Source organism: Channa argus, chromosome 9 (genome assembly GCF_033026475.1).
Source record: "Channa argus isolate prfri chromosome 9, Channa argus male v1.0, whole genome shotgun sequence".
NCBI lineage: Eukaryota > Metazoa > Chordata > Actinopteri > Anabantiformes > Channidae > Channa > Channa argus.
In genome coordinates this window covers 12,108,116-12,127,140 of record NC_090205.1, presented here as the reverse complement: position 1 = coordinate 12,127,140, position 19,025 = coordinate 12,108,116, and the positions used below count along the sequence as shown (strand labels likewise).

Genomic DNA, 19,025 nt, shown 5'->3' with positions numbered 1-19,025 from the left:
AACAAGCTTCACATGCCTGGTTCCTTTTGTATGTTGTCAGTAAACTTTAATATTTATTTAACTGTGTATTTGATAAGCTGCGATAAAGAGTAAAAGCCTCGTCCAAGATACACACACATTATCGCACACAACAACCACTTGAAGATATGATACTGTAACAGACTATAGGGATTATTTATCACAAAAAATCTTTTTAAAACTATTAAAATGGAAAGTGCAGCGCAGCTGGTGTCACCTGCAGACTCATTTTGAACATTTACAGTGTGTTACCTTCAGTGTGTTATGAAGATACTCTATATGAACAACACATATTCACACTCAATCTTTATTTAATTAAAATTGAAAATGTGATCTATTTCCAAACAGCATGTATGAATCAGGAAATATGCAAAAGGTAAAGCATGTAAAAAAAACTGCATGGCCTAACAAACACTTTGTTCAGAATTAAGCTGCTTCCTGGCTGAGAAGGGAGAGAATCTTCACAGACAACTATTAGACTTATTATCCAGGCATCAGTCCACATTAATGAGAACTTTAAAGTTTAAAGTAACATCACCAGAACATCTGTAAGAAAATAAGTTTAACTAAAACTTATAATTTAGCTCATATTTAACTTCACTGTACAGATGATGTGGTTTTTCAGAGCCTGTTAAACAGTAGCAGTTACAGAAATATTATGTACAGATCGGTTTCTGTGCTTTTGAAGTAGCACAGAAAGTATAGATGTAAAGATGTGTGTGCAAAATAGACATTGAAAATGTAAAGCAACTGTATCAGAAGTTAAAAATCAGTTTGAATAAAACTTAATCCTAATTCTAGTAGAAATGTAAATTTCCTGCTTATCTTTGTTATGGTGACAAACAGATTATTTAAAGGTTATGCTTTATAAAAAATAAACGGATATGCTGCTATTTTATAAAGCAAACAATAAATCAGTTGATTAAGAAAATAACCAACAATGTAAATAATTATCTACTGAAGTCCTGTTGTAATTCTTAATCTTGGCAGAGATATTTAAAATGAGACAACAAGGAGCTTAGCAGTTGTTTTTTATTAAAAAATGAATTTTAGTAGTGCAAACAAAAAGATCTGCAAAACAAATTTAAGGGTACAGTACTTTCCAAACAGCACAATATAAACAACAAACTCAAAAAATACAAAGTAAACCTGAGTTGCAATTTGAGTATGAAGATTGTAGGAACATAATAAATGAAAATGGCAGATAAATAAAAACAAACACACATCTTGGCACCAGTATAAGTCAATCCTGTCAATCCACTCATCATTTTCAACAAATAAAAGTGATGCACACACCACAAAAAAGCCGTCAGCGCAGACACACGAGGCCTATTTATGCACATGAGTGAAATGTCCTGTACTAACTGAAAAGTCTGCACATGCTGCACACTGATTTCCCAACATTTTCCATCCACTACTGTTGTTTTTCAGTTATTTCGATGAGATGAGTCAGACTTCATGTGACTGATGGTAGAGCAGTTATCTCCAGTCTAAATGCGCAGACTGGCAGTTCTGTGCAGGTGGAGGCTGAGGAACCTTCTCACACAATGAGAGAGTCCCTGCTCAGTGCAGTGCTCTGTTAAGGAAATACACGAAGAGCCACACGTTAGAGACTTTACATTCATGCTCATGCTGAGTTAGTCCAGCCTGGTGCCTAAGATGTTGAACTTAAATAGAATACAATGCAGAGAAATCATGCAGCTGAAGCCATGTTAGTCATTAATCTGAAAACATTTAGTGATTTAGAGCAAACATTCTTCAGAGCAAACATTTGGAACAATGGTACATCTGCAGATTATACACATCCACATGTCATTTCAATTATTTCAGTTGCTCTGATTCATTTTACAATTGTGCTAAAATTCTTACAACTACATGTAAATCATGTAAAAGCTTAAAGTTAAAAGGAGTCAGTAGAGCGAAACTTAACAGATTATGCACATAATACTGTAAAATATTTTCATATGTTTAAATAGTGTTATTCTATTTTATCTCTGCAGTTACCAAATCAAACTAAAAAGCCAAAACCAACAATGTATTTGGACTTTGTCAGCCTCTGTTAAAGGCTTAATCCCTATAGACGTTTGTTCCTACTGAAGACATAAATCAGTAGAAATGAGTCACAGGTGTATAGTTTTATCTTTGGGCTATTTCCCTTTATTTGATAGACACAGGGCTGAAAAGTTGAAAAAATGCTAAAGAAGTTGCTACAAACTCTAATAAAATAGTTTTATTTTACCTGTTTTCAAATGACTGGACAGCATAGTTTTTACTCAAATAAGAATAAATTGTGAACTTGTTGGGGACCATTTTCACTTACGGATTAATACTTTTTTGGTGAATTTGTGCAGTTTTCCCTAAAGCCTGTATTGTGGACTGATATTAGGTTTCAATATACAGTATATACAATTACTGACCTCTTATAAGGCACAGCTGTACAATATGATTCAATCCAAAACAACAGCTATAAGAAGAAGGTTCTAATATTTTGGCGACACTATTTAAAATGAATGAGGGGGGCCAAAACTTTAAAATGACCTCTTCTAACAATGTGCGGGAAATTATAACATTGTAAACATAGAATCCAGAGCTGCTGTATTGGATTGGATTAGATTATACAGTTGTACCTAATAAAATGACCAGTGAGTTTACGTATGCAGTGAACCTATGCTATATAATGAAAGATCTTGGTGCGGTTTGCTATGCACAACAACGACAAAAACAACAACCATGCAGAGATTTTCAACTGAAGCAGTGCACTTCATAACGAGTTTTCCACTAACAGTTCATTCACATCACTTCCCTGTTTTTCTCTGGTAATGTCCATCCAGCCACCAGGTGTCTCCACACTTTCCCTCTATTTCCCACCTCTTGAGTCTTCCCTGCCCTTTTTTTTGGACTTTGCCTGTTCCTTTGTTCTTTTACCAATGTGTTTGGATTCCCTGCCTGCCTGGTACAAACCATAGTGAAAGCATTGATGTGTAATGTAAAATGCATTTGAAAGTTTATACACCTGTGGTTTTTTATGGGATTTGTTGTAGAATATCACCAGATTTGTCCTCTAACTATTTACTTGGTTTAGAGACAACGTTCCTGAAGTGCTGAAGAGGAAGGAAGGCCTTGTTCTTGCTACAAATAACTCACCAGGTTTCGAGTCCTGTCTCTGTCCTCTCTGCCCCCGTGTAATGTATGGGACTTCTCTGGGTTGGGGCGAGTGTAAGAGAAAGGTCTCATGGCTGGTTCAATGGTCCTGTATCTCTCTGATCTGGGAGGTTCTGCTGTGCGGTACCGGTCTTTGGATGGGTCAGCCCTGCGGTACCGCCCTGCCTCCCGTTCAGAGTAAGGAGGCAAAGGGTCATCCTCTTCTGGGCGGTTGCTAGGTGACCGGCTATAGTAACTATCGCTGGCATGTCCTCTGGAGCTGCCTTTGGAGGGAGTGTCACTGTCCTCGTCCATCCTCCCAGCACCTCTGTTCACTCCCCGCCCCCTCGCTTTGCTCTCCAGAACACTGTTGAGAAAGGCATCATCATATTCTATGTTTTTGGGTGGTCGAGAGGGGCAGTCGCTGTCCCATGTGTCCCTTCTCTTCCGTGGTAAAGGTGAGGGGCTGCGGCGGCCCCAGCCATCATCTTCATCTCTATAGAAACGCCTGGGAGGGCTGTAATTGCGCTCATACATCCGGCCTTGAGGTTCAACTTGACGACCACGGGAGATATAAGACCGAGCAAATTCCTCCAGCTCATCCAGGGAGCCGGTACGGCCCCTCCTGCTCAGTGTCTTTCTCTGCAGGTGCTCTGACTGGGGGTTCCACCTACAGAGGGAGAGATCAGTCAAGTCAGCACCCCACAACATGGAGTTTGCAATAATAATATTAATGCAAATATGCTTTTATTTATAGAACACTCTAAATATTCTAAAAAAGCAAGCAGTAGGTGGAGACAATAGAAATTTTCAAGTGAAAACGGGAGTTCTACTTTTTTATGGTTAATAAAATAGGAGGCTGCTGTTGAAAATAACACTAGTGTATTGGGGCAAAGTGGAGTTTTCCATCAGGATTTTGGTAAAGGAATTGGAAGAAATCATATTTATCACAGTTCTGTTTGAGAAAGTTGGTTTGTATTCATAATTCTTTTTTGACAGGTAATTTGATGTTGGTTATATAAGTGGACAACCCCCTGGCCAGTTGCAACAGGTTATGTTAAAGAACTAACATTAAACATTTGATGCAAAGTTTTGATTTCTTAACACATACAAAAACACACACACAATCTTTAACACTGGTCAAATCTATTGTAATAATACCTTCTGTCAAGTTCATCATCTGAGTGATTTCCTCTGTCCCGTCTGGGCCTTCTACTCTGTGTAGGTGGAGCCGCTCTCATCACTGACTGGTCATTGAGATCTGTGATGGGTGGGAGCGCCTTCATCTGGACCGTCTGATAGGTGTTTCTGAAGTTTGTATTTGGTCCATCGTGCAGAGAGCTCAGCTCTGATAGGCTGCTGGCTGTTGGAAAAGACATCAATAAGATCAAATTTATAATTTTTATCATAAAAAATTTTGTGAAAATGCAATTCTTAACTCTTAGGTATGTTTCCTGTAACCACAGAACTACACAGAAATACTATACATGTGGTCAGCTGGAATTATTAGGCAGTAGTTTAGGATCATAGTACTGCTCTCTGGTTCGAAGCTAATATGACTTTACAACAATAGACTCAACAATAGTAAAGCTGACCTCAAAATTTGAGGGGAGAAATGCCTGAGGTGCCACCTCAATCATTTATCTTTGAAGAGTAGTAGAAGTGTAGATGACAAGCAAAAATATATTTAAGTCATTAATGGGCAATTATGCAATTCAATGTGCATTAGTTCATGCACACATTATGTTTGTATGATTTCTGCACCGGTGTGATGAAGTACCTTGATTTATTTTATGTGGTATTTAATTGAATTGACTGAATTGCTGTGAACATTTCTTAATTGATTTTCCATAAATAGCAGTAGTAGTAGTTTATCCATGACATAGAGTCATCATCACACACATCACACACTGATTTTTACAATTATAATAGATATATACATTCTGGATAAGACAAAAAATTAAAAAATATATTCACAAAAAAATTAGGGATATTCAACTTTTAGGTGAAATTTCAGAATGCACTTAATTAATCACTTAATCAGAATGAACTCAATTTGACCTTTTGGATGCACATTTCCAACAATTCATCTCAACTCCAGGCACATTTAACGGAGGTGAGAGGTACCCGAGTTTTTACATGAGACCAAATCAAATTGCTTAGGTCAGCATGGTCTGCCCTAGACTCGGAACCAGTGGGCCTCAGTGCTGTTCTCTGATGAAAGTCGATTCACATTGGGCAGAAATGATGGCCGCCAATGCTGTCGGAGATGTCAAGGAGAACCCTAGGCATTGTCATTTTTTGTTGTGGTATACACACCACCACATTTTACATAAATTTCACCCTAACTTTTTGTGAGTAGTGTATAATGGTAATGACTGAAAGGCTGAAGCATAATGCTTAAATTTCCCTATCCTACATAGAATCAATTTGTACCTTTCAAAAACAGCCTGAACAACCATTTGCTTAAACTTGAGTTCCAAAAATCAAATCAGCATCATTCCAAAATTAAACCCCTACAACGGAAATTCGTCTCCTTTTAACCCCTTTTTAAGCTTTTGGAACAATAAACTTAAACCATATTTTTCCTCCCACTATGAATCACTGTATCTGGCAATACTTAGTTTTTGCTCTGTACAAATCACTGAATTTCAAAACGTGACTTCATGTACAATAGGTTATTATGATCATAAAACCAATTGTAACCCAATTATTGAATTAATTGCTGTTTTAAAAGTTGATCCCTACAATTCTACATAATATGATATAGAGGGACCAATAAGTGAAGTATAAATGATTATATAAATAAAATAATAAAGCATTTGTAATTTAATATTTCCATGGAGTTATATAGAATTGCTATTGGTTTGATATTTAACTTTTTACAAATACCAATATATTAATATGTTGTCTCCATGCTAATATATCATCTATCACTACCCCAAGTAAGTTAATCTCAAAAAATCTTTTCATTTTATCATCACATATGTTTAGATCAATATTCCTTTTTTGTTTTGTTTTATTTCCAAATATCATAAATTTAGTTTTCTTTATATTGAGGGACAGTATATTAACATCAAATCACTGAACTTTATGGTACTCCACAAGTGACCTCCTTAAATGCTGGCACGGTCTCATTTATTTAAGTCACAAATTAAAATGAGATTAACCACAGTACATGACTTCATATTGTCCACACCAAAACTGGATTTTCTCTGTATCTGCAAGAACACTTAGATGTTATGAAATGAGTGTTAGATGAAGCACAAACAGACCGAAACTATACACATTAAAAAGACACACACACACATGCACGCATGTGCACACACATCCTTTCACACTGCCACACAGATCACAAAATCTGGCCTAATCTGTGCAGGCTTACATTTAAGTGCAGCCATCTTGGTGGAGGGAAACTGACCCAGCTCCTTCTCTATGTAGTACAGAACTTTCATTGATTCTTGGTCTGGACTGGATTTCAGTCGGTACCCACTGTGCACTGTGGATGTGGACACACGCCCCCATACATACACATGCAGGGACATTCACAAAAACACTTGTGAGCAAGTGTAATTCGTGTCACCTTAAATACAACAAAACTCTAACATGTTAACATAAAATTGAATTCACCAGCATGCATGTGGTGACACTTCTGTTTCTATGATGACACAAATTAAAGAGAGACTTGAGAATTAGGGATGAGTGATGAGTTAAGGGTTAATCAAGTCATTTTATCTGACAGAAAATACAAAGCTGTGAAGTAGATAATGCAGATGACACTCACCTCCTGCCAGATTGTTCTCTATAGTTGGGACAGAGGTAATCTTTGGGTCCATATGGGAAGAAGGGGCAAGTGGGACCCCAGTAGAAACAGTAGGGATAGCGGGGATGTAGTAGGGATATACAGGAACCTGAGTGGACTGTCCACTCTTTGCCCTCTTTCCTGCTTCATATACTGTGCGGCAGACAACAAAACATAAGACTGAGAATGTGTATGCAGTAAAGAAAGTAAATTAAACTTTTTTGTTACACACAGTGTCGAGGGCAGCAGCAGGTGTCAGGACAGCAGCAGCAGCTGACGTAGCAGCAACAGGAGTGGGGACAACACTGGCACCAACAGATCCCCAACAGCAACAGGAACAAGATGATGCCAAGAACTACAGATCCCACAAATGCCCACTCTGCAATAAAAACACGGATATAAACATTTAAGGATTAAAGACTCCCCTCAAAAAATAAAATAAATAAAAAAACTCTGTTAATAATGATGAATTACTGTTTACAACTTTAAAGGTCACACAGAAGCTTTACATTGTATTTAAATAATAATTTATGGTTAGACTGAAAATCAATGATTTATCATGGAGTTAACTTTTACATACTGCATCTAGGTAACAACTTCAGCAACTACAGATTGTTCTTAGTTTTGGAATTACACCTAAAGTCTTTTCAGTTACATGTATAGAATGTGAAACGTATGTGAAATCCTTTTTTATAGAACTCAAAACACAAAATCAAGACCTTTGTTTTCTGCCAGTAAAAAAGATACTAATGAACAAACAAATGTACAAAGAAGCTTTTCAGTTTTTATCCGCTTTAATTAAAAACTGGCTTCTTCCATACAAAGAAAAATCCAGTAAATAATTGTGCATAATAAATATTCCAGTAAGTCTTGAACTTCAATATCAACAAATGTGATTTTTGTAAGGAGGAAAATAATAAAACAGTTATTTATGAAAGTACGTTGACACTATAGAGAAAAGTTGTCATATCCATACATCAATCCATCTATTATCTTGACTGCTTTTCTTGTTCAGGGTCACCTATCCCAGCTGTCATTGAGCAAGAGGCGGCATACCCGCTAGATAGGTCTTCAATCTATCTCAGTTCCAACACAGCGAGACATCCTCAGACAGACAACCATTCACAACCACATTCACACCTATAAGCGATTTCCAGTCACCAAATAACCAGAAATACATGCCTTTGGACTGTGGAAAGGAACTCACACAAGCAGAGGAGAACATGCTTAATTTGGAAGAGAAAATGAAGGTAAAAAAAATAGTGAACAAACTATAATTTTAAACATACAAAACATGGGAATGTTGGACAAAGCTACACCCAAGATGAATTTACTAATTTCCTTAAAGCAATGCTGCTGTTAAGGTGCCATTTCAAATCCATGTATCCGGAGACCACGGCGCACTACAATAGCAAACTTCAGGATCTCTAGGGACCTTGAAGTGACTCTTATCCATCATCATCATCTATCATCCTCTCTAAAGTCTCCTGATCCTAACAACACACTTGCTCAGGGTGTGCCGTAAAATCCACTCAAAACCTGTGAATGTCAGTAAATTTAGCTTTATGTGGCCTCAATGACCTGTTGACTTATGTACTTTCATTTTGGGTTAGGTATTTTTACAAGAAAGCTGTCCGCTGCCTTGTGAAAAGACTCATTCTGAAAGTAACACCAATGTCACACAGATTATTTTCCTCGATTAGTCAAAGAGAGCTTTGATTGGTCAGCGAAAATTAGACGTCAGGAAAAATATGGGGAGCTGGAAGATGGCAGGCAATGAGACAAAAGTGCAGGTGAGGAGCCGTACCTGGCATAATCTCCAGATTAAACTCAGGTAGGAGATCGTCCTTCTCACCTGTCCTGCCTGCAGAGAGAGGGAGACCACAGGTGAAGGTCGGCAAAGGAAGCAGGAAGCCAGAGACAAAAGGTCAGGTGAAATAGAAAAACTGTTGGCAGAATGGATGATTAATGGTCGAGCACTAACTGAGACAGGACAAACTTTCTACATAATCAGCAAACACACAGCAACAAGCATTAATTTAAAAATTTCTTGCACAAATAACATTGATTGTGCAAATTTGAATTTTTGATTTATACAGGCCTTAATATAAATTAATGTGAAGAAGCCTCTTTGGATTCCACTGTCAGATGTGGAGAATTTTCCACAAATTTGCTCCAGACTAAAATGTCTATACTAAGTTTGACACTGAGTTTTGAGTGAAATATTTGTGAAATGAGTAAAATGTGAACCTAAACAGCACCTGCCTACCTGAACTCCCTCATTTGGGTTTACCTTCTCTCCCGCCTATTGCCCTAAATGAATGGCATCTAGTGATTGCACCACCACACAAAAGATCCCAAGCAGCTCAGTGGCCCCACGATGGTGGAACAAGCTATGTGACTTAGCCTCCCCCCATTATTCAAAAGCCGGCTCAAAACAAGACTCCTCCGCAACTTCCTATGCACTTAAATATATATTTACAAATCCTAACTTCTCTTTCCTGCACTTGCATCTCATGAACATCTATAAGGACTCCTCTCATCCCGCCCATAGAATGATCACTCTCTTGCCCTCCGGCAGGCGCTTCAGGTGCCTCAAAACCAGGACCAACAGACTGAAGGACAGCTTTTACCCTAGAGCTGTCTCTTTACTGAACTCTGCACCCCACTGATCCCTCTGCCCCTCATGTACTTTCCCCCCCATTATAACCCCCCCCTTCCCAATGTCATTTGCACTACTGGACTATTTACACATGTTTATTTTATGTTACCACAAAACTGCTCATTTGCACTGCAAACTGTCATTTACAGTCACTACTGTACCTTAAAAAAAACATGCAATCACTTTACACCGCACTACTATCACTTTAAATTTACTTGCACTATATCCATTGCACTACTGCCCACCATAGCCTTATTTATTTATTATTGTTATATTCTTACTTCTGTTTATAGCTCACCACAGCCTTGCATATCATTGTATATATCCATTTTCCTTAAATTTCTATTTATGTACATATCCATTTATAAATACTGTACAATACTAACTTATTTATTCATGCAATAACTGGATATTCTGCTTTTGCTGCTATTGGTTAAACCTAAACTGCATTTCGTTGCATTGTACTTGTACATGTGTAATGACAATAAAGTTGAATCTAATCTAATCTAATCTAATCTAATGAAACAGAAACACTTCTCCTCATGACACTGTTTTAATGTTTTCTCCTTTACTTAGATTTTTGCTGGCCTTGTACCTCACTTTTAAGTCCCTTTGGAGAAAAGTCCCCAAATGATTAAATGAAAATGTAAATGTTTCAACTGTGAGATTAGAAAGGTGCAAATATATTGCAAAATATGCAAAGAGAGTCATGTTGCCCTCAGAATGAAATGAAATTAAACTTTTCCTCTACAGCTGCCTCATCAAGGGATAAAGATTTCACATGGCCCATTCTAGTATCCTGAGCTATGCCTTGTGTTTATTGGATTTAATGCATGCTATCACATGCTAATCATTAGAATGTTGTCAGCATGCCAACATTAGGAAACTGGATTTCACTCAAGTGAGTCAAATTTCTGTGATCATTGGTTTGCATTAAACTTTTTTAAGTGTTGAGACAGCCCACATAAGAATCCAGTGTGTGCATACAGACATACAAACACAAATACCAAGCAGTGCCAACAAAAGCAGTGAAAACAAAGAGTGAGTTTTGGAAACTGGAGCACAACAATTTACCACGGCAGCTCATTGAAAAAAGGGTCACACAAGTTGCAACTTTCTAAAACAATGACAGCTTTGTACTACATGTACAAGATATACAGGTCAGAATGGAGGAAGAAACTAAAAACAGCTTGAAACTAAAATCATAAAGAAAAGGGACTGCAACAGTTGCCAAGACTGAGACACTGCTGCAGGTGTTTATTATGAGGTATAACAGACTATAATTACAGTACAACCAGTCTCTGTACACAGTAATAGTTTTAACACACACTCACTGTCTGGCTCCAGCATGTGCTGAGTATGTTGTAACTATGGAGGCAGAAGAATACCTTTCCCACCTGATAAAATAAGTAATCTTGCTACCCAAGACTTGGCACACTAATCTGCATACCATGAAGCTCAGTAACACAAGCAACCTGAGAGAGCTGTGGAGGTATGCAACACTGAGAAAAAGGGAGGCAGTGAAAGATGCAGGCAGAGCATTAAGGCTGAGGAATGAGATATGTGCAGGGCGCAGAAGAATAGAGAGCAAAAAGGGAGTGATAAACATGCTGCTTAAACAGTTTGCTGCTGAAAGTTAGATAAGATGACTCACATAAAGTAAATATGAAGCTAGAGGCAATTTTACTGAAAATAATAATAATAAAAAAGGGGTTTTACAGTATCTATTTCCAAATGCTTTACAATTCAAAAACAATCATCAAGTACGAAGTAAGATCAAGTACGATAAAGCCAGTAGTCTTGTTATTCTCACAAGCTTAAACCCTCTGCTCTTCACGTCTCTGAGCTGATTATAATCAGATTACTGCTTCGTGGAGGAGAGCTGTATGATTAAGGGGACTTTGATACAACGTGGACCCCAACTCAGTTGAACTTCAAGGAAAAAGAAAATCTTATCTGCAACTTTCAGGTCAGTTGTGATATTTTACCCTGTTTCTGCCCTTTTTTCCACTGTTCTCTTAACAAGCAGCATCCCGCTCTCCTCTACAACAGCATGTTCCCATGGTAACAGCTTAAAGACTGGCTCTGGCAACAATGGCCTCTCTACAACATATTTCGGTGAGAGAGTGTGCTACTCCATGCTTAACAGTTTAACAGCACTGAACCTTTCAGGTTTGAAGAACTGTGAATAATAATTATCCAGTGACAAACACACTTATATAACACATATTTGCATACATTGTGCAACTAGCAAAAAGGTCTTTGAGCTGACATTTAATTTCATGTGCTTTTTAACTTCTTTCTGCATGCGCATAATGCCTGTCTTCATCAGTCACTGTTGGCTTCTCAGATCGCCATACAAATAAAAAGGAGAGGATCATTCGACACCCGGGTCAATGGAGAGATAAGGAAGTTCCCATTTTTTGGGATATGTATAGAGAAGCTTCTGTTTCAATTTAAAATTTGTAGCAACTGACTAGTTTTTGTGCTTTTTTTTACTGCCACATAAATGACACTTGTTATTGTGAACAAACAAATTTAATTTATAATTAAATCTGCACCAGTGGCAGCTTAAGAGCTCTGCTGTGTTCACACTGGAACTGCATGTCATTTAAAAGCATGAATGTGACAACAAAAAGATCAGATGTGCTTAATAAAATCCACCACTTCTGTGAAGAAAGTCTATTAGAAATTCTATTATCTCATGTAAATGTAGCTTTAAGATGCACCTAAAGCACACTCCAGCCAAGTCTATGTCAAACCTGCAAAATCTGCTGTTGGCTAAACAACCAAGCGTGTCATGGAGGACCACGTAAAGGGAAACACTGTTTCCATGGAAGCGCTTGTATGGACCCTTTGGAATGCAGGCAACAAAAAGGGATTTCTACGACCTTTATTAACATATAGATACACTTCACTAAGCTTAGTGTGCCAACAAGTATAAACAAAGAAAACTGAAGCCAATTAATCATCATTAAAAGTCTGTTGCATTAATACTTTATAGAAAGTCTGTACACATACCGAGCACCAGTAAATTCACATGGCCCTCGTCTATTCCCTCCAGGTCATTGGAAATAATGACTTTACAGAAGTACACTCCACTGTCTCCCCACTGCAGCTCCCCGATCCTCAAGTCTGCCTCTGCAGAGACAAGAAAGAACATTGCAAAGGATGTGAGAGGTCTACTGGCCAATTTATTTAAAAAAAAATCTAATTGCTCATCTGAAAAGCATCTCTTCTGTTTAATGAGATTTGGAACAGAGTTAAAGGGCCAAAATTGATTTGTTTGCCCTTTGTTGTGGTTCTCACTTGCATTAATTCTATCAGGTTTTCTCAGAGACCTCTTACATTTATATTGAAACTGTTTTTAAACTTGCACATTATGTATTCATTTGAATCAACACAAAAATGCTTGCAGTTTGATACATTCACCCAGTAGCACATATTTATTGTGACTATGTTGTAGTACTATTTCTGTAGCACTTGCAAGTGCTTTATAAATAAAAAAAATTATTGATATTATTATTATTGTTATTACTTTGTTAACTATCTGTTATTCTGTTGATTTCTCCTCAAACAAAAATCTCTGTGTTTAGTATAAAGTGAAATATAAGAAATAAAAGCAGCACATCCTAACACATGAGAAGAAGACACCTGTGGATTTAACTTTAAGTGTTGCACAGTTTTACTAAAGCTTGGACAAAACTAACCAGATAATATTTACATGTCATGAACAATAGAGTTAAAGATATTTTTATGTATCTGCAGACAGAGCTTCCTGTTTGTAATAAAGCAGTGTTATGCTCATGCCACCACATTTATGGTGTCTTGTAAGCTCATGTGGGCTGAACGCTTGTATGTGCACATCACAAAAAAAAACTAAATTGAATTGAACTAAACATACCAAACACAATTGTTTACAAACATTTTAACCAACAAAGATTCATATATCAGCTGAGTGAATCCTTCTTTAATGTATTTAAAGAAACCACAATGATCAGAAGGACATATATGAATGATCTGTTCCACTGATATTTTTATAGGAAACAAGTGTTTTGCCTTGTTAATGTCCACATAGAAATAGGAGTAATAGCAGGAGATGTTGACTGTATGTGTGTGTGTTATTGTAAACGAAGACAAAAGACGGCTATTTAGAGAACAGGAAATACAAATCACAGTTAGCTCTGATTCCTGCCACCCTGCAGTGGTCAAACAGCTGCAGTGATTCTTGATTCAGATCTTTGTCAGAATGAGATATAATGTTCACACTACTGTTTATGATGGTGATGTCTCTGCCTTTGTAGTGCTCGGCCAGCGTCATGGAGGCTCCTTGTGCCGAGGCCATGATCCGGACTGTGCGGCTGCTGTCTGAGCACTCCTGGTGGGACGTGGGTCCCAGCGCAGATGTCTGAATGCCCACACGCTCTGACAGGGTGAAGGACTCTCGTGTGTGGTCTCGACAGTAGGACTTGTACCACCACTGCACAACCGGTGTCTGGGTTGAGGCTGTTTGGTACTGACACGGGAGGACCACGGACTGGAAGAGCATTGCTAACCGCTGGTTATCCCGCACTATGACATTCACAGCCTCACACAGACATGCTGACACATTCAAAACAAACAAGAAATACATTTGTCAATTATGTAGTTAAAATAAATTCAAGTAAAAGACTTTAAACACACTCCTAAGCATGTAATTTCATTAATCTGAGCTGTTTAGATGTTTTTGTTTAAAGAATAAGTTAATTTTTTAAGATTTTCACACAAATTCAGCTGCAATTGTAACAGTTTTTGGGTGCTGCTCTTGCTCTTGTTATAGGAGTCCTTATAGGAGTCCTGCGCAAAACTGGCCAGTCAAAGCTAATATGCAAATATTTAACCGAACATCTATACCTTCAAGTCATAACTTCTTTGCTTTGTGTGTGTTTCATTGCTTACATATGATGGTGGAATAGTAAAAAGACAGTAACCCTTAACTTCACAAAGTATTTTTGCACAGAATGACGACAGTGGACTTTGTACCTCGTCTCCTACATTTGAATTTGCATTAGGAAAACATCCCGGACAACAGGATTTCTGAACTCAGCTAAAGGAACCAAAAACTGTTTTTTATGGCTTTAGTGTATGCTATAAATGTACATTAATGATTTTAAACTTCCCTCTGAATTTTCCTATAAAAAATATTTTTCTGCATCTAGCTGAAAAACTCCTCCAGATGACATCGCTGGAGTAGATGATGTCATATGGAGGAGCTATGGAAAAGCAGGTTGACTATAATTACAAACTCGAGAGTATGAGTGACGAGATGACATAATCTGAACAAAGAGTTCCTCCAAGTGATGTCACCTGGGGGCATTTTTTCAGGTAGAAGTAGAGAGATATTTGGTTTTAGAGTTTATTCTAATTTATGGTTAATTTGGAGGTTACAGTTTGGGGTGCTGTTGAACTGTACTGTTTTTAACTTTAAGGTGTTTTGCTTTGATGGCCGGGACAATAATGTTCAACACTGTTGTATAGGGCTGCTTTACTTTCCTGTGTGTACATAATAAACATGAAAATTAATACAGTTTAAAAAGAGGAAGAGAAGCTTGTGATGACATCTTGATTACAGCAACAGCTGTGCCTCTCATTTCCTTTACAGATGACTCCCTATAATTCTAAGATATTCTGTAATTTGTGTTATATTAAAAATAGGAGCAAAGACAGGAACAGAGATTAGGTGTGTGGGGTCTGCTCTGTTGCTCTGCACAGGGGTCAGGAAGGTTACATTCCAGTGTGAGTGTTGGTGGGGGGTTTGATGGGTTGGGCAGGAGAGGCCTGTGAAGAGGCAGGAGGTTGTCATCATAGAGGGAGGAGAGGTAGAGGTCAGTCTCTCGTGGGTGCTTTCTGCTAGTCATAGTCTCTTTAGGTGGGGCAGGAACTCCCTCTAAACATTTCCCAGAAGACAGGAAATCAAAACAAACGCAAGTCCGCCAGTCTGCCTCTTAGTAGAACCAGCATAAGGAGCATACACCCTGCGTATTTGATGTTTGTCTAAAATGCCTGCTTTTCCTAGTTTATGTCAGATAAGAGAGCCAGTCTCCTTTTTAGGTCAGACATTACCCAATTCCAGATTAATGTTTGTACAGATATCTTTGGGATTCCTGGTATTTGTCAATGAAAAGTAATCTGGAGATGTCTTTTTGAGTTGCAGACAGTTTTTTGCTTTAACAATTAATAATTTAAGGAAACAAACTTAAAATATTTTAGCCAACCATAAGCTGAGAGAAACCAGAAGATCATTATTTTTAAACAATACACAATTGTTACCAATTTAGATTGTCTGATCAATCGACTAACTCTTCCAACTGTAGCTACCACACAGCAGCAAGAGAACATTCATAACTGGACAGTGGGTTATAATGAGTGTGTTAATGAGTCATGGCCTTTGTACTTTTAAAAGCACACCGAGCCTCGTCAGATGAGCCTCATCAGGTCTTTGAAAGACAGACAATGACAGTGGGGATTACACTAAATTATATTACACGATAACTGAATATGGGAGGGGTACGTTCATAATTTCCTCCCACGAAAAAGAACTGGTCTTCCCCTTTGTTCCTTTTTTCATGGACCAGTCCATTGTTAGGGCCTTCCCCCTCCTGTCCCACTTGAGGAGCTGAGAGGGGGAGGAGGACAAAGACTCCCAACCAATGAGAGGATCTGACATTGTCTGCCTGGGTGTGAACAGACCAATTAACAGCTAGAGATTTAAACCAAACTGTTTCTCCATCAACGCCAGAGGAGACCAGAAAGCGCTGTGTGAATCACCAACTTGTCTAAGTACTGTTTACCTGAAGTTCTCATCAGCTGTCTCACTGTGAGTTAATGAATAGGTTAGTGAGACAGCAGACATACTCCTCCTCCACCTGCACACAGACTAAACACCGCTTTTCACGATTAGATTATGTCTGTGGTCACAAGGGCACATCTCTTCTGCTGGAAGCTGCGTGCTTCCTGAACACGACTTTTCCTCTCCAAAGCTGTAACATTTCCTGACTTTACTGCATCCTGCTTTTTCTTCACACTTAGTCTTTAACTCAACTAAAACCACTTATAAAAAAAAATGTGGTCTTTATGCTTTCTATGGAATTTGTAAAACATTTTTAATCAATTCATTGCTCATTACACCAGTTATGCCTAATCAGGACATGTACAGTTTACTACATTGCACCAGCAGTTAGGTTGCACCTAAAATTCTTTTCATTATCGGTAAATGTATTATATTAATGTATTATTTTATCTCTAACGTTTCATAACATTTTGAGACATATCCAAGGATATTCAATCAAAAACCTATTTTTTTGTCTGAATATCCAAAGACATAAACATTTTCAGTTATTCCTGTAAATGGCAATGACATGTTTTTAGTTTTAATTTTATAGAGTACAATAAAATGTGCAATTCTGCTTTTTGTGTAAACTATTGTTGTCTATAACAGCAGATTAATAATAGAGAGCATTACTATCATGTATTAGGAGCTGAAGTACAGGCTACTTTAAAGCACAATCGTCACAACATGGATCGCTCCACACCAAAAACACAGATGGAAGATATTCACAGATTTAAAGTTCCCGGTTCAATAGCTCATAGGTAAAATGTTGTTAAAACACAAGCAACATATGTTTAGTGGCACAGTAAAGTAGATGACAACCTTCAACCTAATTTTATTCTGAACAAGCCATAGTTTTCTGGTCTCTATTGCTGTGAAATAAGTGTGAAAGGGCCCATTAAATAGGGTTGCTAATGCTTTAAAGATATCTGAAAAATGAATGGCAATAACAGGAAAATGAGTAAAATAAATGAAAACCTAAAACTGTATATCACCACTTCTGAAATGGAAATAAAGATCTGATGTTCACATTACAAAAAAAAAAACTAGAAATTTATTCCAAAGTAAGTGCTGTAGTATACCCTATTAGACTCAATTTAGGACCAAATTGTTGTCATTTAAGAATAAATTGATTTTGGTGATGCTTCGATAGTTTAGTTATTAAATATTTTTCCCAATACGAATTCTCCAAAGATAAACACATTTTTCCAAGCTGTAGTATTGTCAGCGAGACCACTGATTTTGGATACACTACATTATACATAAGCCTGACGTCATTAAATATTTTTGCAGTCTCTTTCTTTCAGCTTTGGACTATGTTAACGGTCCATGCGCACTGTCTCACAGCATTAGAGACTAGAAAACAACGAGGTTGTAGCTTGTTGTCTACTTTACTGGGCTAGTAAACAGATGTCGTTTGTGTTTTAACAACGTTTTACTAATGAGCTTTAATCCGGGAACTAACAATGTAAAAATATCTTTTTAACTTTCCTATTTAGGACTACTAGTATAAAAGTATCTTTTAATAATTACGATTCCGCCTAAACATTACATTTTAAAAAGAAGCACATTACTAAGTATTTTATACATTTGCTTAAACAGTGCAGTTTCCGTTTGATGGATAAGTTAACATAAAATCAACCTGTTGAGCTGATGTCGTTAAAAGGGCAAATTTCAGTTTTAAAAAAGCGCAATTCAGTGAAGAAAAATAGACTCACCTGATGCCCCCCAAAAAATAGCCAACTGGTATAAGTTCATCATATTATCCGGTTTATAGTAAAGTACACTTTATCCCTATGTTAGTCATCTCGTATTCCGCAAAATGCTGCGGCTGCACACACGATCCGAAGTGCGAATAACGGGACTGTACCACTGGTCACACAGGGGTGAGTCTACAGTCCGGACAGTGGTACGGTCCGTGTCCAACAGCGAGACTACCGACCTGGTTTCTTTACTTTGCTTCCTGGAATCTGAGTCGTTTTTAGTTTTTATCTTAGGGTGAGGCAACAGCAGCAACAGCGTCTACCCTAAGTAGTAGGGAGGTCTGTCCAGTGGGAAAGTGGAGGAAGGAGGGGGCTTACTGATAAAATCAGGTTAGACTTGGCTGCTCAAGTTCTGAAGAATTTTATTGAGCCCAACCATTTTAGCAACTTTCTGTGGGTGTGTAAAAAAAGTTCTCACATTAAAGGGGTTAATTTTTCCCACAAACACACACGCACATTTTAAATGTTATATAATTAAGCATGTAAAATGTCGTACTATACAGTCATATCAAAAAACATGCAAAGACATAGTTAAACTAAGAGACTTTCTGTTTTAACAATGCGCAGAATCAGGGGTTTTCAACCATTGGTCCACGGCCCACTGGTGGTCCGTGAAAGCATCGCAGGTAGGCCCTGGACATGCATTCAAAAATTTAGTTTTACTAAGCGATTTACAGTTTTTCTATACATTTCCATGTATTAGTTTTGATTCACATTTTTTATGAATTTCATGATTTAATGGTTTATATAACTTTTCATGAAAATACAAGC

General features: G+C 37.7%; 1 protein-coding gene across 3 annotated transcripts; it reads right to left on the bottom strand.

The window, feature by feature from the left end:
* Positions 1-758: 758 nt before the first annotated feature.
* Positions 759-18,888, bottom strand: ildr2 (immunoglobulin-like domain containing receptor 2). Of its 3 annotated transcripts, XM_067515117.1 has the most exons (10): positions 18,210-18,888; positions 13,896-14,225; positions 12,645-12,764; positions 8,769-8,825; positions 7,194-7,340; positions 6,944-7,114; positions 6,545-6,658; positions 4,321-4,522; positions 3,163-3,829; positions 759-1,594 (listed from the first exon to the last, which is right to left on the bottom strand). In XM_067515117.1, exons 1-10 carry the CDS (start codon positions 18,250-18,252, stop codon positions 1,559-1,561), a joined length of 1,887 nt encoding a protein of 628 aa, XP_067371218.1. In that variant the 5' UTR covers positions 18,253-18,888; the 3' UTR covers positions 759-1,558. The 3 variants fall into 3 exon arrangements, with proteins under 3 accessions (XP_067371218.1, XP_067371220.1, XP_067371219.1); XM_067515119.1 differs by lacking the exon at positions 6,545-6,658; XM_067515118.1 differs by lacking the exon at positions 8,769-8,825.
* Between the last annotated feature and the right edge of the window lie 137 nt (positions 18,889-19,025).